The sequence below is a fragment of the Oryza brachyantha genome, chromosome 11, assembly GCF_000231095.2.
Source record: "Oryza brachyantha chromosome 11, ObraRS2, whole genome shotgun sequence".
Classification (NCBI taxonomy): Eukaryota; Viridiplantae; Streptophyta; class Magnoliopsida; order Poales; family Poaceae; genus Oryza; species Oryza brachyantha.
In genome coordinates this window covers 3,053,435-3,076,977 of record NC_023173.2, presented here as the reverse complement: position 1 = coordinate 3,076,977, position 23,543 = coordinate 3,053,435, and the positions used below count along the sequence as shown (strand labels likewise).

General features: G+C 39.1%; 2 protein-coding genes across 2 annotated transcripts; one reads left to right on the top strand and one right to left on the bottom strand.

Moving 5' to 3' along the window:
* The first annotated feature begins 15,112 nt into the window (after window positions 1-15,112).
* LOC102711839 (aspartic proteinase Asp1-like) lies at window positions 15,113-17,848 on the top strand. Its single transcript, XM_006662725.2, has 8 exons — window positions 15,113-15,228; window positions 15,345-15,462; window positions 15,778-16,001; window positions 16,169-16,393; window positions 16,784-16,934; window positions 17,026-17,232; window positions 17,344-17,422; window positions 17,518-17,848. Exons 1-8 carry the CDS (start codon window positions 15,113-15,115, stop codon window positions 17,634-17,636), a joined length of 1,239 nt encoding a protein of 412 aa, XP_006662788.1. The 3' UTR covers window positions 17,637-17,848.
* Window positions 17,849-19,918: 2,070 nt separating this feature from the next.
* LOC102702143 (NAC domain-containing protein 71) lies at window positions 19,919-22,441 on the bottom strand. The gene is made up of 3 exons (XM_040528994.1): window positions 22,147-22,441; window positions 21,765-22,054; window positions 19,919-21,194 (listed from the first exon to the last, which is right to left on the bottom strand). Exons 1-3 carry the CDS (start codon window positions 22,310-22,312, stop codon window positions 20,679-20,681), a joined length of 972 nt encoding a protein of 323 aa, XP_040384928.1. The 5' UTR covers window positions 22,313-22,441; the 3' UTR covers window positions 19,919-20,678.
* Between the last annotated feature and the right edge of the window lie 1,102 nt (window positions 22,442-23,543).

The window sequence follows — 23,543 nt, the reverse complement described above, 5'->3', positions numbered from 1 at the left end:
AGAGGACGACGATTTGTTTTGGTGTTCTATTGGAATCAACGACATCGATCCTCTGCGGTGGCCCATTGGGGCATAATTAAGCAAATGCTCCCTCCATATGTATTGAAAGTCGATTCATTGTAGGTTAGACCTATTTAAATTTTACTAATTTAATTTCTTGAAAAATATAGTAATGATTACATCAGAAAAATAAAGGATCCCATTGTGTTGTATCAGCAACTGCTTATAAGTTAAAATATGATTTTTAAAACTTATTTTTATACATGATTTTGTGGTTTATTTTACCTTATTGCTTTCAAGTTGCTACTAACACATATATAAAAGTTTTATCCAGAACTAATTCTTAGTTCACAAAATACGCTCCTTCGCCTTTTGTTCCAAAAAACGAAACGATGGGAGCTAAATAAATTATGAAATATATTCGATGATATAATTAATTAAAAGAATTTAATATCGTACAGACGTAGAATATGCATGCATGATCAAACTTGAGATAAATTAATCCAAAAGCGGTTTATATATACTACCTCCATCTCTAAATGTTTGACGCCGTTGACTTTTTTATATACGTTTGACTATTAGTCTTATTCAATTTTTTATCAAATATGTAAAACTATATACATACATAAAAATATATTTAACAATAAATAAAATGATATATAAATAATTAATAATTATGTAAATTTTTTGAATAAGACGAGTAGTCAAACATATATAAAAAAATCAACGGCGTCAAACATTTAGGGACGAAGGGAGCATTATGCAACGGAGGGAACAGCTTAAAGAAGGCTTTTGTGGACGCGGCGTGTTAACTAATCGACGGTGACCCGCGCGTTAATCCCCCGGTGAAAGTGAGATTTCATAGTATAAACGTAATGGAGGTAACCGTCAGCCTGTCACCTTACCCGCCTCCCTCCACGATGCCATGAAGCCGACGTCAAACGGCACCCCATCACGCGCGCCATAGCCTCGCTTATGTTTAAGTTTACTAGCTATAACTTAAATTAATATTAGAAATTTTTTATTATAGTTTGCTTTTATTCTTTCTTTTAAATTATTAAAAACACGTGTAAAAAACTGTTACCTTTAAATTATATTTTGGTCGCCAATAAGCGATTTCATTTAGTCCTTTTAAAAGCAAAACGAGTAGGCTGCATCACATATATACGTTGGCCACGTTCGCAACTGCATGGGGCAGTGTTGCTAATCAGAGCACGCGGAACGAGGAAACACTTAGTGCATGATTAATCGAATATTAGCTATTATAAACTTGAAAATAGATAATTTATAATTTTATATATTTGGATATTTGAGTATGATGAACGATTAATAAATAATAGAGAAAATATCATTTAGCAGTTAAATAAACGTGGCCACGAAGAAGAAACCAAAAATTAGCACCAATTAACACTTGCGAATGCGCCCAATTACACGGTTACACACTCCACCACTACTCCACCTGCTCGTGTGGCCCAGCACCGTGTGCTGCAACTAACAGCTCCATTAAGTGACAAAACTCAATTGTTTGAACTAAAGTGCATATAATTGTTTGAACCCATGTATGAAACGCGAGGAATATTTAGTTTATCGGGCGAAAAGGAAACCCCGAAATTGAGAGCGTGTGGAACAGTACGTAATGGCCTAGATAGCCACTCGAATCCAGGGTTTGGCATAAAAAAGCTAAACACAAATTAATTTGTTAATAAATCTTTTTATATGTATTCTTGTCGATCCAAAATTAAATTTGAAAAATAATTTTCGAACAAAAAACTTTTAAAATCAACTAGAATCTGGGATCCTGTGCAGGAGTGACCGCAACTTTGCAGTTGCAGCTGTCACCATAGGATGGAAATTGAACCGTCTCAATCAGCGACGCGCACTGTTTAAAACACTGCAGTAAATTTTATTCTTGACAGTATTACTGTAGCGACCATTGTGTCGTTCATCATCAAAATGGACGGCTCAGATTGCGTGCAGTTTTTACAATGTTGTGACTACACCTAATCTCAATTCAAATTTAATGTTTGGCTTAGGCCATTCTTAATATAAGTTTCATGGATACGATTATCTAGAGTGGCATGTTATCTAAAGATATTTGAAAGTAGATTAAACACTTATCTCTCAACTCAATTCATAGTTTCATCTACTGTTAGTTTTCTAGATTACATACAAGACACAAGCTGTCTAGGTAACTATGCATACATGGTTTCATCTCTATAAATCTTATTTTATTTCTCTTTTTATTAATACAATATTACACTCTGTTTATTGCTAATAAATCTTTCATAGCTGCATACTCAAGGCATACTGCATGTGTCTGAGAAAGGGAAGGGAGAATAAATGAAGTGGCCGGTTTTACTTGCATTCACTCCAACTCCTGTACTGCTGCAGCACGTACTACCTAGAGATTACATTTAGTAGTACTGTAGCGTGGAGTATTTTTGGTGTGTCATGTCATGCTCGTGCATGCGTGTGTGCGGCCGACAGGCGAGGAGTCGGCCGGCCGTACCCGTACGTAATCATCCATGAATATGATCCATGGCTAGCCACGTCGCCCAGCTTATTAGCAAGGTTGTAAATAGCAGGCTAAGCTGGTTAGCGGTGCTAAGATCAGCTATGGCAGGCTATAGCCACAGCTAAGGCATAGCATTTCGTGGATTTAAAGAATATTTAAAAACAATTCCAAATATTGATAGAATTTCATAGTTGATAATTTCATACAGAGAGTTCATAAATTCCTAGGATGAGAGATTGACTCGGACTTTTACTAGAACTGATTCCTGGCGGGCCCAAAAATTGATGTCCAAAATGTTACCACCCAAACTTTTAGCGGCTATCTCCGGCTAAACACAGCTATTAGCGGCAGCTAAATTATAGCGACAATATTCAATTAGCTTAACATTTTCCCTCTGCAACAGCTATCTTCGCAATAGCGGCAGCTATAGCTGGAGATTTAGAACCATGCTTATTAGCCCAGCCGCTTTTTCTTTCCAGATTTAGGCCGCATTCGGCTTTGTAACCGGCATCAATTAATTATTAACTATAAAAATTTAAAAAATAGATTAATCTAAAATTTTAAAGCAGTTTTCATATATAAATATAAAAAGTATGCGCACAGATAAAGAGAATATGAGGCAGCAGTATATATTGCCGAAAGCGGCCTTAATAAATAATAGTACACTATGCTAAATAATAATACTAAACACTATACCGAGTGCACCTAATATCATGTAGTCTAGTGGTTGCAATGATCTAAGTATCACCTAAGATTTTTGGTTCAGGGGAGCGCTCTCGGGCGTTGGTATACTGCGCGAACGACAGCTCCTGCCTTTATGTGAAGGCTTGTTTTAAATTTTATATTTTGGTTCATTCTAATTTTAATAGGTGGACGTAAACGTATACATACGCTGGTGACTCCTACGCAAGTCCTGCTACCTCGTGAATCTACATCACAAGAGTAGCTAGTGGTAATAATCTAGGTGGGAACATAAACAAGTACCCCGATTTAGGCATACAAAGACCTCGTATTATATTTATATTTATATATTTAATTAAAATTATATTTGTATTTGTGATATGTAGTGTTTAAAATTTTTAATATGTAATATCATCTATGACGCAGAACTATCAAAAGAAAAATTAATGGCCATATCGTTTATTCATGGGTTTTTTATTATTCTTAAAAAAATACCTACTTTTAAAAATTTTAGTGTAAAATTTTGATATCTTAGAAATACCTAAGATATTTATATTAAACTTTTACATTAAAATATACTGTACCAGCGCGCGGGGGGCAACCGAACCGGATCGGCGGGAGCCCACGCGCGCCACGCCGCGCAGAGATCATCCTCCCATGACCCATCCATAGATACATCCGAGCTGACGACAAAACGCGTTCGGCGTGCTCCTCCCCTTCTCTCTCCGGTTGCAGCCGCCCGTTGTTTATAAAGTGGAGCTGTTTTTGTAATACCCACTATAATTTTTTATTTATTTTCCATGGTTAACTTTTGCATCTACCTTGTAATTAATCTCTCGTCTTGTTTATGTTTAAAACATCTTTAATAAATAACCAAATCAAAAAAAATTAGGATGCGTTAGGTTGGCCGTGGCCGCGCATTTGGTTCATGACGAAGCTCCACAAGAAAGAAATATTATAGGTACATGCAAGATGAATGTATCTGGGTAAATTGGCCAAATAAGCTTATTCACTTTTACTAACCGTGTTTATTAGTAATAATTAGCATATTTCATTATTAATTAGTAGTTGCCAAATTTTAATTAGTGTTAATTAGTGATCTTATTTATATTCTGTTGTTAATTTGTACTAATTACGATAAGACCTCTAATGATTAATTTATGAGAAAATCTAGCAAATGCCATTGACAAACACTTAATTTTAAGAAATGCCATCAACGAGTGCGAGTTCTACAATATATGATCGTACAAATGAATTTGTCTAAGAAATATCATCGCTGTTAGGGTTCCGTCGGTATTTTTGCACTAGGTGCTACAATATGAACAATGTTTTTAACGCAAAAAATGGATGGAACGGAAATGACATTTCTCATACAAAGTTATTTGTACGATGATATTTAGTAAAACTCGCATTTCATCGATAACATTTCTTACATTTAGATTTTTGTCAATGATATTTTTTTTAATTTTCTCTTAATTTATATTATTATTTATTAGTAATTCAGTATGCTTATCACATCTATCATATTCATTCGATCATACATAAAACTGATCATCATATTTCTAAAAATATGGATATGATATATTCCATCCTATCTAGATCACCAACCAAACACACCTTATTAATTATATAAATTTTTAAACAAGACAAATAATTAAATATAAACCTAAAAATAAATGACATATAATAAACAAAATAGAGGGAGTACTACCACTGGGTTGAGGAGTATGTCTTCCTGGGACGAACACTGCGGTGATTTGGAAACGCCGATGATGTTCAAGGTGCTGGTACTACATTTTACATTTTTGGATTATCCGAGTTTTTTAAGCTATTGAGAGTACAAACAACTAAATTACTTAGAAAGTTAATTACTTTTAAAAGATAATATTATAATTCTTTTACAAAACGCACCGATTTATCTCTTTTTGAAAAAGTAACAGTAAAAATCTAAAATCATTTGTAGGAACATGGGCCCTCAAATGGATAGTAGATAAAACGTGGTGGTAACCAACTAACGTAAGAATGTGACAAAGTAACATTCGCGATTTCACAACAAAACAAACGCAAGTTGTCAAATTTTGGTGGGAACCCTAGTGGATCACCATTGTCAGATATACGACTTCTTGTCGCGTATGGACACAATGTTCATGGACGAGGGGAGATGACAGGTTAAGGTAGCCTGCACTACCTGACCAAGCCTGCTATCTAGAAACATTGTTGCGTGTTTTCTCATGTACTCCCGGCCTCCGTTTGCAATGTAAGTTTTTCTAGTATTGGGTAAATTCATATAGATGCTAATAAAACTAGACACAACATTCATCGATGAATGAATTTAGTCAAGGCTAGAAAGACTTACAATATGAAACAGAGTTAGTATGTACGACCAATCTCTCGTACAAATCAGGCCCTGTTTAGTTTCTAAAAACTTTTCCTAAAAATATCATATTGAACCTTTGGACACCTAAATGAAGCATTAAATATATATAAATATTAAAACTAATTACACAGTTATGAGAGAAATCGTGAGACGAATCTTTTGAGCCTAATTAGGACGTGATTGGTTATAAGTGCTACAGTAACCAACATGTGCTAATGATGGATTAATTAGACTCAAAAGATTCATCTCACGGTTTCCAGACGGAATTTGAAATTTGTTTTGTAATTAGACTACGTTTAATACTTTAAATATGTGTCTAAAATTTCGATGTGATGTTTTTGCAATCTAAACATGGCCTTAGTTATAAGTTATAAGGATAAGAAAAAAACTTATTAATGATTAAAAGATACTTTAGGGGTAAATTTTATATACGTGTTTTTTTACGATATAACAATAAAGGTTGAAAAATAAACTACAACAAGAAAATTTTAAAATCAAATTCAAAATTTGAACTTTAGCTAAATATAATCAAAAGCAATATCTGTAAATTTTAGTTGGGAAGACATGAAACTCACTGAGCGAAGAATGAATTGTAGTAGAACTTCTTTGCAAGTTTTTCAACACCTTTCATCCTCCTGTTTATGGTTTTTCTTTTAACGAGACTGTGTGGGACCTTTCACCCGTTTCCATATATCATAAATGACACCAAGACGTTAAACAACAATAGCAAAACATACCAAATTTATGTATGAGATACTGCCCCAGTCCCATAAAGATCTTATTTTTTAAAAAAGTTTCTCTCACGTATCCTCAAAATACTTTATTTACTGAGTAACTATTACATTAAAGCTTAGTAAAGTGAGGGACAAATACATCGGAACTTTAAAAAGCAGGTGATACATGCATTGAGATTTTAAAAAATAAAGTACATTTTAGTTTTTATAACCTTGTTTTACCTCCGTCCAAAATATAAGTATTTTAGGGTGTTTACCATAGTCTAAGGAGATATCAAAATTTTCTTCTAGTCACTTCAATGGTAAACATTTAAATTTTAAACTGATTAGGTTATCTTTCAAAACATCTTATTAACTATGAAATTATTTGAATAATTCAAATCACTAAAATAGATGCAGAAATGCTTATATTATGATACAAAACATGAATTTTAGATATGCTTATGCTTTAACATGTATGGAGTATTAATTTACACTATGTAAGTTAAAAACAGAATCTTTTTAAGACTGGTTGCGTATATTTTAAATAAGATAACCGTTAAACGTCTGAAAGTCCATGACAGCGTCTGCATTTATCAAGATTATTATTATACTTGCATCTAGAGGCATGGTACTGGTTACTGGTACCATGGGGCATACCAAACACAGAAAAGACGAAGCCGCATCACGTGTAGTAAAGCTAGATTTGCGTGCATGAGGAACTGGGCCGAATCATAAACTAGCGTCTCTTCTAGAAGCCCATGCTGTGGTGTGGAATGCACTTGCCGATTCCTTAGCTCCGAATATATATTCGACGCGGTTGACTTTTGATATATATTTAACTACTTGTTTATTTAAATTTTTTTTCAAAATATGTAAAGTTATACATATGCATAAATATACTTAACAAATAAATATACTTAACAATAAAATGAAATAATATAAAATAATTAATAATTATATAAATTTTTGAAATAAAACGAATAATCAAACGTATATAAAAAAGTCAACGACTTTAAATATTTAGAGACGTAGAGAGCATATAATAGTAATAACCTCGTGGTGTCTGCGTCAGTGGTCCTACCGTGATCGCATCGCACGGTTGAGCATCCTGCTTGTCTTTTTCCTTTTTTTCTTTTCCTCCTTTGACACGCGCATCTTGAATCGATACCTCGGTCGTCGCAAGTTTTAAAATATAAATACTCCAAGCAGGATATAAAAAAAATTATATTTTACGATAAATGAAATGATAGGTATTTGATATAAATGATAGGTATTTATATCGGAAGTTTTTTTTTTAAAAAAAGTTATATTTTAGAATTTGCAAGTAGTATTTCTAAATTGTTTAGTTTGCACTAGCAAGATATCAAAAGATTCTCATTCATTCACTTTGTAAGTTAATTTTTGAATTTTAAATTCATTGGATTCTCTTTTTTTAACATCTGATTGGCTTTAGTATCATTGAAATGATTAAAATTACAAGAATCAGTTCTCGATGATACAAAATAGAAGTACTCATATATTTGAATAATGAAGGAAGTATGCTGTCTCTGCTTGTCCTCGATTGCAACACGCACAGAGTTCATTAATAGTTCAGGGCTGAATAAGCGAGAATTAATGGGGTAGTACACTGCAGATCATTGATGAAAGAACTGTGCAAAGATACACTACTTGTAGGGTACAGCAGCAGGGGATGTGGTGTGGTGTAGTATGTCTCCACGCAAGAGACTTTATAAGCCTTACGGCACAGTCTGTGTTAAGCAGATGACACGCATGCTGAGTGCGACTGCTATCTGCAAAATCTTTTATCTCCAAAATTTAAAAGCTTAGCTCTCAGATGATGCTGTTGTGTATTGCAGTGTCGTCATCACTTAGCTGCAACATAGCCACGTTTCGACGTAAGTAGTACACTCGATTGTACTGTGCTATAGTTAAAATCTGTTTGACCAAAGTGTAACCTCAGTGAAGCACTCCCTCTATTTTATAAATAGAAGACCTTTTAATCTTATCTAGATTCATATATATATATATATATGTTAATAAATCCTATATATATATACATTATATATATTTATTGATTGAGATGGTGACCGAAAAGAACAAAAAGAAGGCTAGCCACTGTGCTTCACCAAGTTGCGTACATACATGCTCGCTCCATTTATTATAGACGTTTTGGCTATAAATAGATTTATTTATATATCAACATATATTATTTATATATATATATGCTATAGATTTATTAATATCTATATAAATCTAATCCACGATAAAAACTCTTATATTTTTAAATGGACATAATACTTTTGTGGTAAGTACGTATTCTAAAAAAAACTGTATTCTTAGAGCACTTATTTCAAAACATTTTTAAGTTTGTTTCTTAAAATACCAGTTTACCCCTGTGGACTAGTATAAGAATGTGCTTCTGTCCAGCACCACGGAGGACAGAGACTGACGAGGACGGACGGGTGCGTCGGTGCTCGGTCACGATCGATCGGCAGGACCGACCAAAGCTGGACTCGACATGTTACCTTTGGCACTGTTATGGAAATAGACGCAATACTTATCCGGGCCACTGCTTCCCTCTTGGTCTCCAATAGTGTTTGTTTCTGAGAAGCAACGGTAAGAAGAGAGTTTATCAGAATCTAATAAACAAATAAGTTTTTCACTTTCTGGCTATAGTTTGTTTTATATATCTATCTTAGAGTCTAGGTCAAAATCTCTTTGGTTTGGGGAGCTAGAGATTTTGGGAGAAACTGTAGTCGCCAGGAAGTTCCCCAACCGTATCCATTATTTGTATATAAGGACAGACATATATATATAGTTTCGTGGATAATTTAGGGTCGGCTTTAATTAAATAAAGTAGACTAAGTGACACTTCAAAATGAATTTAAGTTCGTGTAGTTTAATCTGTATTAATCCTAAATTACTAACGGGTCAACCCACAACCATCCCTATTTATACTTGAGTACTCCTTCCATTACAAAATATATAACACCTTCGGAATAATACTAAATCAAATATTTTAAACTTGAACTATTAATAAAAAACAAAAGATCCATCGAATATGCAATTCTTTTTCTTTGAAATGACTTGTTTTCATAAATATTATTGATTAAAATAACATATCAAAGATTGTGTTCAAATTTAAAGGTGGCTATATTTTGGAGCGGAGATAGACCACGTTATTTACTTTGGTGTCCTCAATCAATGAAAAAAAAATCATTTTATGATGAATTTAGAAAATGGGTGTCTTATTAGTGTTTGGAAGTAGTTTGGCCCATATGTGATTTGTGTTAGCCTTAACTTTAAGTATGGGGCAATCGTGGGTTTATTTTCTTGACATAAGCTTTTGTGAAAAATGGCCCTGTTTGGTCTTAACGTCGGTTGCCACTGGGCCCTGTTTGGTCTGCACAAGTACTGGTGAAATATTTTGGGTGCTGCTGCTGGACTTTCGGTGGGCTTGTCTAAATTCATCTATTGATGAATATATATAATTTATACGTATATCTAGTTTAATTAGCATCTATATAAATCTAGCTAAAACTATAAAGTCTTACATCGTGAAACAGAGGCAATATGACTTTAATTTTAAGATTTTAACTATGGAGTAGAATTGTGTAGCAGAGTTATCGACCTTCCTGAATTCTGTTTACATCTCTAGTTTATTTTTTAATTTAAGATCACTTTAATCCGCTCCACTTTATTTTTTGGTGGAGTTGATTACTTGAAAGCATTGGGCTGAGATACAGCTCCAGGAAAGATGAATCTAGAAGTTGGGGTTCTACCAAACAAATCCGTAGTATCTGATGTGTGGGCCTCCGTTTATCCTTGTGTTGCATACATGATCCCATACGGCCCAGTCAGACTAGATGAGTAGAAGGTCTCAGCTATGCAAATTTTACAAGAACATACCCATGATGAAAAATCAAAATTTTGCGGTTTTAAAAACACACACAAGCATCTCATCTTTATTATTATTAGATTGGATCATCTGTTGCAGGAATTGCAGGGTGATACTATTGTACATCGTCAGTTCATCTCTGAACATTGTATTGGCAGCAGCACTTGTCAGAAGAATCGTTGCAGAAGGCTCCTTGCCATTCGAGGCCCCTGTGTGAGCAGTATTGTCGACACACAGTCAGGGTGCAGCCCTGCCAATCGAAACACATCTGTTTACTCCACCCATCTGCGGAAAATCACAAATTTCAGACAAATGTTCAGAAGACCCGGAAACAGATATATTTAAAACCACTCTCTTATGTTTTCAGATAGGCAAGATGATTACATCTCTAGCCTCTGCATCTATCTGTAACTCTGAGGACAGCAAAGAACGTTCTAATGGAATTTCAGAAAGAAAGAAAGAAAAAAATGAATTGATTCCATCATGAATGTGGCCACCATACCTTGTGTGCTAACTGCATGGCAGGATGGGGGAGTCGTAAACAAGGGCATGAGGGCCATCAGACTCAGGAGTATGGCACTGTTCTTGATGAGAGCCATCAAGAATTCAGGATTCAGGAGTATGATTACCCTATTACTGTGTGTTCTTCTGTTAAACTGTGCTGTTTGAAACTCTTGTGCAATCTGTTGGTGTTATATAAAGGCAAAATTAAATCTTTGAGGATCAATTGTTTGCCTTTTCTGACCTCTCCAAGATTGGATGTTCTTATCTAAACACAGACGAATTAGGCACCCTCTAGAAATTTTGTTAATTACATTATCTATCCTTAAATCACAGCAGATACGAACAAATCTATTTTTCTTTAATGAATTAAAAACCAAATCTTTTTCCGAAGGGAAGTTATAACCAAAAAATTATAATATACTGCTGTGTTACTAGATCAGAATCGGCTGGTTACCATATTAACCGTCGGCCCATAGGCCAATCGACTGATAGCACGCGCGCGGAAATTAGCCTTTCTGCATGGGCGAGACGGCTTGCTGGCCTGGCCCAGGCGCAGCTGAGGCAGAAGGCGGCGGCCCACGGAGGCATAGTCCATCGGGGAATTTTTTATATTTTTAATTTTATTTATTAAATATTTTATAAATTTAATTTTGCATTTCAAAAATTCATAGAACTAACCTCCTACCACTTTCTAGGAGGGCGGATGCTGATGTGGCAAACGACCATTCGGCCGAGGAGAATGGCCGGCAACGACACGTCGAGACATTTTGTATTTTGTCCCTTTCTGCCCTCTATATGTATAAAATCACGGTTCAATCATGAAAAGTTCCCGAGAGGACGTGTCTATTTTGCATTTACCTCCTTTCCGCCCTTACAGAGGGCAAAAGGGGGCTAAATGCAAAATGACCCGACGTGCCGCTGCCGGCCGTCCCTCCCAACCGGGTGACCGTTTGTCACGTCAGCATTCCATGCTCCTAGAGGGTGGCAGGAGGTTAGTTCCGTAAATTTTTGAAATACAAAATTAAATTTATAAAATATTTAATAAATAAAATTCAAAACTCAAAAAATTCGTCCATCGGGTGCACGGGCGTACGCGAAGATGGCCCGGCTGCAGCGGCCCACTAGCACGGGGGCGCGCGGGAGGCCCAACGGCAAGGCAGAGGGGGCACCAGCGCTTGCCATGCCACGTGTATCATTTGGAATTATTGGAAGGCTTACTGCTGTTCTGATTCAGATTTTTAGGTTTGTATATTTGACCTGGTCCCTTCTTTCTATAATGCTAATTCTCTATTCTTTCGTAAAGTCATACCACCTTAATTATTTTTAATCTTAATTTTTTTTAGCCTTAGAACGATACATCAAAGGTGTAAATTACATCTCTTCACATCACCTCACTAGTTTTTAGCTTTTCGATGATTCATCAAGAGTGTAAATTGCATCTCTTCCTCTAAAAGGCATATCATACAATCCAATCATTTATAGCTTATGGATAATTGATAAAGACATAAAAAATATAAACACAAGAAAAAATCGTATAGTAAGTAAGAAAAAATTAGAACTCATATCTAGGCCGCGTTCGATGCAAGGAATAAGATATCTAAACCCTCTCGTTTTCCACGTATACGCTGTGTATTTTTTGCGAAAATTTTCTATAGGAAAGTTGTTTTAAATAATCATATTAATCTATTTTATATTTTTAATAATTAATAATTAATTAATCATGTACTAATTTATTACTACGTTTTCCGTGCCGAATAACTAATCCCCTTCTCCAAACTACCGAACAGTTCTCCCGCAGCAACACGTGGGGTATCATTTAGCTTTTCAAAAACAAGCAGCCGTTTGACCCTGTTTTGTGCACACCGTTAGGGTTTCAATTGAAACAGAAAAAATATTTATGCATTTACAGCCGGACGAAAAAAAATCCTTGCCTTCTGCATATGCATATTAGTTGCCCCCACATATATGTCAATTAAACTTTTGAAGTTAATTTCTGTCTATGATGTCAATGTATGTTTTCTTTATCTCATGGTATACTTTTAGAGTATTGTGACATAGTAGTATATATGCACAAATATATATATATATATATATATATATATATATATTCAAATTCACTAAAGTTTGATAATTTGTCCGGAACGATAAGTATCTATAAACCGGAGAGAGTAAGTACATCAATGGAACGATCACTACTAAAATCATTCAGCATGTATATATGATGTGCAATGCAAGATCGAATTTAGCTATAGGCTATAGGTTGAGCCAAGACGTTAAGTAATTTTATTATCCTTAAGAAGACATTGTTTTCTATATAAAATTTAGTATCTCTTTACCTTAGATGTTAGAAGATATCAAATTTTTAAGTAGAAAATATACATCCTTTTGATGAGAAAAATGCTCTAGGATGAAACCTCGTTCCTAGCTTATTATTATGACATGTATATATCGAGATCAGATCGAATTCAAGAAACAATTAGCGAGGGGGGGGGGGTGTTCTGGTCGACGCCGCAGCAGCAGTAGAGGGCAGTGTCCTTGGGCCTGCAGGCGGAGCCAGCGGGGCTGTGACCCATCTCGCCGCACCTGATCGCGCACCCCGTGCCGGTGCACCCCCCGACCTCGAAGCACGTCGAGTACGTGTCCGCGTCACTCGGATGGAAGCTCGCCGCCGCGGCGGCGGCGGCGGAGAGGAGGAGGCACATCACCGGCGCGCGGCGCCGCGGTGACGACGACGAGAGGCTGCTTCCCTGAGCGTGTTGCAGGCTGTAGTGCCATGACCGGCTTTGTTGTTAGTAATGGCTGCCTTCCTCTTTGTTCTTGGATCTGCGGGGAACTGATAATGGAGTTTGTTTTATTATATAGACAGGCAATGGAGTTTGTTTTATTATATGGACAGGCAATTTTTTTATTATTAAGAAAGTTGCGGAAGATATCATATTTTTTACTATAAAATTTTTGAGATTTGCTTAAATCCAAAATATCTCATGGTACTAAATCGTTTTTCATCATTAGATCTAGCTGAACATGATGGATACTGTTAGATCCAACGATCGGAAACGACTTGGTACAGTAGAGTGAGAGGTACCAGTACCTTTACATAATTTTTGTTGGATTGAAGTAAATCTCAAATTTTTTATCTCCAATTAATTTGTATCTTGAGGTATCATAATTTTAAATGTAAATTTTAGTACCGAGAGGTTGATTTCTGAGATAGATCGAGCCACCAGCTGATTGATCTTGAGCAATCAATTCCTTCCCACCGTATATTTTATTGACAGCTATAGCTCTGTTGGTCTCGCGGTAAAAATAATATGTTTATAGTAAGAATTGAAGTATTTAAATTGGTCACTAAAGATACTTTCCCTGTATATATAGATCGAGTATCTTACTACTATAGGATATATATAGGTATTAATTTTAGGATATACTCCATTTTGTAGATCTGGAGATAAGAGGAGAAATGAATCTGAGCTATATATTAATTGATCGGTTAAGGTTACGTTTGAGCATGCAAATATAACTTACCATAGAAAACGATGGCCACTAATCAAGTCACCCCAATAGCCAATGGTAACTACTCAATGTCCACAAATTATATGTTTACTATACATATGGATAATTTTGAATATCATGTTTGAATTGTAAGTACAGAGGATATATGAGAATCAAATACACCTAAGAAGAACAAAAGAAGTGAGCATTTCTAAAGTTGAAAATCCAAATATGGAGCTACAAAAACATACTGCCTGGTCTAAAAACTGCTGCCTCATTATTTCACTTGAAAGTATCATTTTGTATGCATTTCCCAAAATACTGTCATCTGCTACAATCTAATTTTTTATTTAAATATTCAGGAAACACAAACTAGCTATATGTAGTACGTCACAGTTAGCTGCGTTTCACTTTTGCAGCATTTCAAAATCAATTGCCAGTAGATGTCCTCTGTGTTTACAAGTCAATCATAGTACTTGTGTGAGCGTTGCAATTTCAAGGCAGAGCAAGATGTACACAAAATCAAAATTGCATTAGCTTTGTACAGTGCTGAAACTCAAACCTATTAATGTATTTGACATGCGTATTTTTTTTATCTAGTAATAATTCGGTGTAAATATATTTGTGTACAGATGCTCTAATGTGAAGGCACAGAGGTGAAGTGAGCATCAGCCATCAGTGCCATCCAAATACAAGTAACTCCAAACAAGAAGGTAACACCTGTCACTCTGTCTTGCAACTAGATCAGTACAAAACGAATATTGGAACCCATAATTATGGAACTAAGAACAAAACAATAAAAAAGGAAATGTCAAAACAAAGAAAGAGTACACAAAAATACAGGACAGGGAGAAGCTATGCTGAGGCCTATAAATACCTTGCATCCCAAAGAACAGAGGAGTTTCAGAAGAAGATACAAAAAGAGAACTATGGCTGCAAGGATGGCCCTGATCGCCGGCCTTCTTCTCCTGCTCCGGCTGGTGCCGCCATCGTCGTCGTCCTCAGATGTGGTGTTGGAGCTCCAGGGTAACGTCTACCCTACTGGGTAGGCAAAAACTTCTTTGCAGAGAACCCATGTATCAAAGTTGTTTGATTTGTGTGTCAATGTCCAGTGCGATATTGACATTTTTGTTTTTTGTGGTTTGTGTGTGTTCTCTGCAGCCATTTCTTCATCACCATGAACATTGGCGACCCGGCGAAGCCTTACTACCTGGACATCGACACCGGCAGCATCCTCACCTGGCTGCAGTGTGACGCCCCTTGCCAGCATTGCAACAAGGTTACAAAGCGTAAGAAACTTTTTAGGAGACGATCGTTTGGTTTTTTTTTTCTAGAGAAAATGTCAAACGAAATGTTTACAAACGAAAAATAATTTGTAAATAAAACTTCATTTGCTCTTACTGGTGTAAAAAACAAGGCTAAAAAATAAACTAGGATGAAAAAAGATTGAAGACTTATAAGCATAAGCAAAAACGAAAAGACGAGGATGTTAATTTTGGGTTCATGGTTGAATTGGCTTTCGAATATTCATATCCTGGATTCACTGTTGAATTGATGAGTTTGTAAACTGTAGCTTTCTCACAAATGGATACAGGTACCTCACCCGCTGTACAAGCCCACGAAAAGCAAGCTGGTGAAATGCAAGGAGCAGCGCTGCGCTGACCTGCAGAGCGATGTGGGCAAGCCGAAGAGATGCGGGCCGCAGAGTCAGTGCGACTACGCGATTCACTACGTCGACGGATCATCCGTTGGCGTGCTCATCGTCGACAGGTTCTCCCTCCGAGGCAACGGCACCAATCCTACCGACATCGCCTTCGGGTAATTAACCCACCACAAGCCGAGATGTTACTCCATCTGCTCCATATTATAAATGTTTCAGTGATATCTAGATTTATCGATGGATTAATATATATATCTAATATATATGTCCAGTTACATTAATATTGAATCTAGAAAGTACCCGACTGTATATTCATGTAACGTAGGTGTGGGTATGACCAGGGGGAGGAGAATTACAATGTGGCGACGCCGGTGGACGGCATGGTTGGGCTCGGAAGGGGCAGGGTGACGCTGCTCACGCAGCTCAAGTCCCAGGGGGTGATCAGCAAGCATGTCGTGGGCCATTGCCTCAGCTCAAAGGGTGGGGGCTTCCTCTTCTTTGGGGATGCCATGGTGCCAACTTCAGGTATAACCTGGTTCCCCATGAACAGGTAGGCACTCTCACTGTTGCCCATCAAGTGCTCGTCGTCCGTCTCTGACAATTATTTCACAAACTATTAGAGCTGCCCAACGATTACCCTGACAAGTGACAATTAGAGAAGGATGCGATTGAGGTTTTAATTTTTGAGCCGGACTATGGTGCTCTCGACGGGTATTATTCGGCACAAGTATTATCGTCGATATAAGAATCTTAGACGTTTGATTTACAGTTCTGCTAATCAGTAGAAAAAAAATTCTACTATCAATGTAATTGATGTGGTAGTATAAATAGATTCGATTTACTATACTAGAAAATATAAACTGTAAAGATTAGTTCTACTACCAGTAAAGAACAAATATTATTTTTTTTTCGTATTTCATGGCATTGTGCTTCATTCCAGAGGGCATAAGCACTACTCACCCGGGGCTGGAACCCTGCACTTGGATTCAAATAGCCAGCCGATAAACACAGCGCCGATGGAAGTGATATTTGACAGTGGTGCCACATACACCTACTTTGCTCCCCAGCCATACCAAGCGACTCTCTCAGTGGTGAGCTTTCACTTCACATCCTTGTGCCAATTTTCTAGCTGAACAGAGAACATCCAGTAATTAAAACTCATATGCTATGTGGATCTTGCAGGTGAAATCCACTCTCAGCAGCGAGTGCAAGTTTCTTAACGAGGTGACAGACAAAGATCGAGCTCTTAACGTGTGCTGGCAAGGGAAGGATAAAATCAGGAGTGTCGATGAAGTCAAGAAGTGCTTCAGATCACTGTCTCTGATCTTCTCCCACGGTGATAACAAGGCCATCTTGGAGATCCCACCTGAACATTACCTCATTATCTCTGTAATAAACATTCAGTAACTCAATTTTACCAGGAGCTATTTATTAATGGAAAACAGATCATCCAAGGAAAGAGCTACAGTTAACATGCCTTTTCTTTGGTTTTTGTGGCAGCAAGAGGGTCATGTGTGCTTGGGCATCCTTGATGGATCAAAGGAGCATCCATCTTTAGGTAAAAGGAACTTAATTGGAGGTATGAAGTTCAGACATGCAGACATGCTCAACTGTCAACCAAATGCATCATCTCTGTAAAATTTTCACTGATACTGTATTTACTGTTCTGTATAGGAATTACAATGCTGGACAAGATGGTGATTTATGACAACGAGAGAGCGCTGCTCGGATGGGTTGATTATCCGTGTGATAGAATGCCCAGTTCAGAGTCCATGATCACTTCACGTCTCTGAAATCTGAATGAGGTATAAAGCAACATACAGCAATGACAAAAGGATGGAAAGAAATAGAGGAGGACCATTCATATGTTAGGAAAATAATAAACGATTCACACAAGATATCACAAGCTTGTATGCTCATCTTGCATGGCCATAATGAAATGAAGTTAGTATTTTAACTGATGTGGTCTATGCCGTGATGTGCCTCTAAGTTAGTATTATATACTCCATCCCTTTTATACTATAAAACTTTTTGGTTTTGTTTGAATTCATCAATATATTAATGTATATGTTTTATTTATGTTTCTAGATTTATTAGCACACATGTAAATTTAGACATAGCTAGAAAATCTTATAATATGAAACGGAGAGAATACTACTGTGCGATACAAATAGCTGCGGGTTTCTGCATTGATAAAACGCAGAGATAGATGACTGAATCTATGGTTAATTATTTCTTCCTATATTAGTATTAGAGTTCATTGTGTGCTGATTGCATTTTCAAAAGTAGTGGTGTATAAGTCACGAGCTACAGGTTCATCGTTGCATCTGTGCACCGTCTGTTTATAAAATCCGAGAAAACTTGGCTAAAGCGAGAATGCTGACTCAGTGATGTTGGATGAACATATATGAAAACCTGCAACTTACTTGGTGGAGTGCCTAATCGATTTCTTGTCTGTTGCTTTTGGGGTTTCTTGTAAGCAGAGAATGTTTAGCCGACTTTGCTAATCAATTGACAGCCATGGTAAAAGCTTCTCATCAGCAAAGTTATATACTAATCCGGCGTCCCTAAATATTTCACGTCGTTGACTTTTTGATACATGTTTGATTATTCGTTTTATTCAATTTTTTAAAAATATGTAAAGCTATATTTATGCATAAAAATATATTTAACAATAAATTAAATGATATAAAAACAATTAATAATTATGTAATTTTTTAAATAAGACGAATAGTCAAATGTGTATTAAAAAGTTAATGACGTTAAATATCTAGGGACGGGGGAGCAGTATTTTACAACATACAAACAGATTAAGAACTCATGTAATGCTGACCGTCAGATCAAGATTGTGCAATTGAGATTTAGAAACTCGGTTAGATGTTTTCACATAAATTCTGTTCGCTGTTATCATAGAAACTTTTGTGCAGATTGCACTGCATGTTCTGCATGGATAAATACAGGTAAAAGTAACCATGTCAAAGGCAAACAAAATCAACAAGCTCTGAAGCTTACAGCTTACAAATGAAAACCATGCTAAATTCCTGACTACTAAAACAGCTGATGAATTTTCTAGAATTACTGTTTGGCTGCTTGAAACAGCAAGTTTCTGTCACAGATAGTACTACTGAAAGAAGCTTCTCAGAGATAATTGTCTTATTGGCACATAGTTACGACTTTGGGCACTTCATGACGCCCATCAAAATACAACTGTCACCACTTCTTTTTCAGAAAATAAACAGAAAGTCATGGCCGATGACGCCCTTTTCATTTATTATGGCTCAATAGTGGCATGCATGCATGTCTGCATGACATCTCCTAACAACTGCACATAAATGGATTCATCACCAACAGATTCAACAGATAATCCCAAATTACAAAAAAGCAAGCAACCAACTATTACATACATGATCCAATATCCTTATACAATGTATTTAGATTATGATATTAGTTTGCTAGTAAAATTTTTAGTATTTTCTAGTAGAACTCTTAAATTTCCCTTTTATCTATCTCTCGTAAGCTGCACAGAAAGTTCACGATTGTCCATTATTATTCTCCTACATTATAATCATTTTCTCATTAGTTATTGCCAGCTGTGCCTATAATTTTTTCATGCAAGTGTTTCCACCTAAAGAGCTTTTTTACAATTTTTTAAAAAATACCTTAAAGTATCATATTTTTTAGTGTAAAAGTTTAGTACCTTGAGGTACATGGTACCTAGAGATACCAAAATTTTGTACTAAAATTCTAGTAACTCGAGGTACTTCTCAATAATAATAATAAAAAAACCCCTACCTAAAACTTAGTTTCAACTTTTGTCTTATTTTCCCTAACAGCAACCAACCAGTAGATGGCAATAACTACCATTTGCCATGCTCGTGCAGGCAACCATCAGCATGGGACAATAGTTTTCTAACATCACTTGCAAATATCTTTGTGAAGGCGGCAGTATGGCACACTGCAAAGATGCAACTCACCTATCGTTTTCCAGCGTGTACTTGTGCCAGCCAACCCGAGTGATCTCAAACGGATAAACTACACCCCAAGTTGGGCAGAGAAGAGGGATCGAACAGTAATATAATTACAAGCTACAGAACTGTTTATTACGATAATTGCATTACAAAATTTGGCTTTCCAGGTCACGCGAGAGACCCAACTAGAAAGCGACTCTACCACATAATATCATGTCGCAATCACCTTACATTACATTAACCAAAAAAGATATTAAAAACAAGACCTAACTAAAGCGTCAGAGACCTGTTTGCCACGAACCTGAACTGATGTATGTACCAGTTCATCATCTACCATCTCTACGAACCCTAGACACGACTGACAAATATACCATCATCAGCTGGGCGCCCCTGAAAATCCAAAACTTGATTCGGTCTCTGAATTTATCTTCTCTGTTTGCTTGTTCTGAATCTCTATCAGGGAGCTAGGCTTGTCAACTAAACAAGAACCAAAAAAGAAAAAAAATTCTGGCTACCTATCGACGAAAATTTACCAGTCACCTCTACCATTCTCACCATTTCCATCCGGCAAAAACCAAAATTAGGGATCTTTCTGAATCACTTTCACCCTCGCTCGTCGTCACGACGCGACGAGCGAAGGTGCAGAAAGCTCGACACACCATGAATTTATCCCTGTTGTATTTGGGTTGTTTTTGCCGGTGCAGGTGACGAGCACGGTTGAATTTGGTTTGGTTTTGGCTGCCTGTATACCTAGACTGGTAAAGAATTACACGAGCTGAGCTGAGCTGACAGTGTTAGTGAGCTAGGAGTAGTGCGTCGATCGTTCGTTCGCTTCGTACGTGCAGGCCTCGTAGCGTTCTGTTTGATTCAGAACGGCTTCTGCAGGTACGTGAACATGTCGCCGAAGGCGGCGCCGTCGCGGGAGAAGGGCGCCGGCGAGGGGAGCTCGAAGAGCGAGCTGTCGATGACGAAGCCGTCGTCGCAGCCGGCGGCCCAGTCGACGCCCGGCCAGCCGCCGCCGCTCGGCTGGCTCTCGGCGTAGTCGCGGTCGTGGTCGCCGTCGCCGGGGAAGTCCGGCGACGGCGACGGCGACAGCACGTGCTCCGAGCCGCTGGAGTCCGTGTGCAGGCGAGGCATGGAGTCGCGGTCCGCCGACCCCGAGCGGTCGAAGCACAGCATCTCCGACTCCGGCTCCTGGTCGTAGAAGCCGTAGTCGGACAGCTCCACCTTCATGGCGGCCGCCCCGCCGCCGAGCGGCCGCGCGCCCTTCGCGGCGCCCGGCACCGCCGTGGCCGGCTTCACGTCCTCGCCGGCGTCCACCGTGTCGTACCGCTCGATCACGCCCTTCTTGTTGTAGATTCGGCACAGCACCCAATCATCCAACTGCGAATCAATAACCAACCTAATTATTAAAATCCAGTAAAACATAATCAAGCTAATTAAGCTAAGATCAGTGACCAAAGTGATGTTAAAATCGAAACTAAAGTTTGGTAAATTGTGTGATTTGCTGCATTTTCGAGGTGACGTTAAATTCGATGCATGTGGGTTGCGGCTTGTCTCCATCTGCGCGTGCGTGAGCCATGACGCCATGCAAGCTACTGCTATAGCCTATAGCTGTACCTAGCGGCCACAGGCTGCTACGAAAGCGACAACTCAGGCGTGCTGCAAGTTGCCAATTTGGCACACCTTTCAACTTCTTTTTCCGAATTTTAAACTATTTTTTATTCAAAAACCTCTAGCTCTAGCAACTTATTTTATGATAAAATCTTTCTAGAGCTCTGGATGAAGACACATTCTCCAGTTTCTTTTTCCGAATTTTGTACTATTTTTATCGAAACCTCTAGCTGTTGATTTATTTCAAACTATTTTATGAAAAAAATCTTTTTATTAGAGAGATCTATGGTGCTGTTTAGTAGGGAGAATTTGAAGGAAGGGATAGGAGAAGAAGAGTACCCTGAGGGCGTTGTTGGACTTGGTCTTGCGGGCGGCGGCGGAGCGGTCGACGTCGGCGAGGCGGTACTCGTGCATGATCCAGTTGGTCTTGACGCCCCTGGGCGGCTTCCCGGCGTAGAAGACGAGCGCCTTCTTGATGGCGACGGGGCGCGGCGACCCCACCGGCTTGTCCGCCCCCGTCGCCTTCCAGTACCCCGTCCCCGCCGCCCTGTTCGGCCGCTGCCCGTTCGGGTACTTCCGGTCCCTCGGCGAGAAGAAGTACCACTCCTTCTCCCCTCCCATCGCCTTCTCTGCAACACCACCACCATTTCCACCATTAGCATCGCTCAAATCACCCAAATCCAACGAAACACATCCATCGAGCAGCGAGCTTCATTCTTACCGGGGAGATCCCACGGGTTGAACTTGTAGAGGTCCACCTCGGCGATCACCGGCGCGGCGAGGGGGAGGCCGCCGCACTTGCGGCAGAGGTAGTACATCACCAGCTCGTCGTCGGTCGGGTGGAACCGGAACCCCGGCGGCAGCTGCAGCGCACCACCGCACTCCATCAGATCGATCGATCTCTCTCCGGCGAGCGACCTGGTTAGCTAATCTCTCTCTCGATTAATCCGCTCTTAATCGCGCCGCGGGAGCTCGATTAGCCTCGCTAATTAATCGGCGGGAGCTAAAAGGAAAGGATTTGGAATGGAACATTACCCCGCCGCGAGGACGCCTATATATAGAGCCCGCGAGGTGTCACGTGTTGACCGCTCGGGTCGGGCGCGGGAGGAGTCGCCGTGACGCACGTGCAAGTGGGGTGGGGGGATGGTGCAAGCTGGTGCGGTTGACCGGAGGAGTCCGGTCGGACACGTGTCGCGCATCGGGAGGGGGAGCGGAACGTGTGGGCGGTCGGATGTGGGCGGAGGGCCAGCGCGGAGGCGATTTCGTCATGGATGACGTCAGCTGTTTTGGCGCCGGCGCTGGGCGCGCCTGGGCCGTCGGATGTGGGGGTGGCGAGGGGCGTACTGTACGTACGCTTTTCCCCCTGTCAGGTGGGCCCGCGCGTCGTGGTGTGGGGCCCGGTTCGGGGATGTCATGGCGGTGGGGCCCAGCCTTTTGGGGATGTCATGTGGGCGGGGGGCCCACCACCTGGGTCCCGGAATCCCGGTGGTAAATGTGGTAGTAATAATAATACTGGGCCGTGGAGATTCTGCAATGGTAAGGTTTATACGCCTCGCTCGCTGATCTCATGAACGTTGATAATAGTTGTGATTCCGTGGATTTAATTATGCTGACATTTTTTTAATGAATATTTTTGGTCAACTTTCCTTCGTGACAAAAGTGGCCAGCAGGTAGAGGATTCTTTAAATGATGCCCGGACGAAACTATGACGGAGCACTTCTCCTGCGTTCAGCATAGTAATGTTCTCATAGTTATCTACGATTCTACGTATGCGATGCATGTCGATGAGAAGACTTCGTTTACGGATGAATTCAAGCGTGGTAGCGCGTTCGGACAAATTTTTGCCGGGGTTTCAATTTTCTGACAGGAGATTTCGCATCTGCATGTGTTCGCATGTGTCGCGCGTGACGCCGAAAGTACGGCCAGATTCATCCAGGTGACCGTGCGTGCTGGATTGGAGGACCACCCGAGCATGCGTGCAGGCTGCCGTTGACGATCTGCGGCGACTCGAGCACGGCGAATCGCCGGATGGTAGGACCAGCAAGCCGGCCAGCTGCGTCACGGTGGTTGGCTGGTCGCTGATTCCGCTCCCGGCCGCCGGCCGGTGGAGACGACTGC

Coding starts and splice junctions, on each gene's coding strand:
- LOC102711839 (XM_006662725.2), top strand. CDS start 15,113: ATGGCTGCAAGGATGGCCCTGATCGCCGGCCTTCTTCTCCTGCTCCGG. Junction 15,229..15,344: donor GGTAACGTCTACCCTACTGG/GTAGGCAAAAAC, acceptor TGTTCTCTGCAG/CCATTTCTTCATCACCATGA. Junction 15,463..15,777: donor CTTGCCAGCATTGCAACAAG/GTTACAAAGCGT, acceptor AAATGGATACAG/GTACCTCACCCGCTGTACAA.
- LOC102702143 (XM_040528994.1), bottom strand. CDS start 22,312: ATGGAGTGCGGTGGTGCGCTGCAGCTGCCGCCGGGGTTCCGGTTCCAC. Junction 22,055..22,146: donor CAACCCGTGGGATCTCCCCG/GTAAGAATGAAG, acceptor GTGGTGTTGCAG/AGAAGGCGATGGGAGGGGAG. Junction 21,195..21,764: donor AGTCCAACAACGCCCTCAGG/GTACTCTTCTTC, acceptor ATTGATTCGCAG/TTGGATGATTGGGTGCTGTG.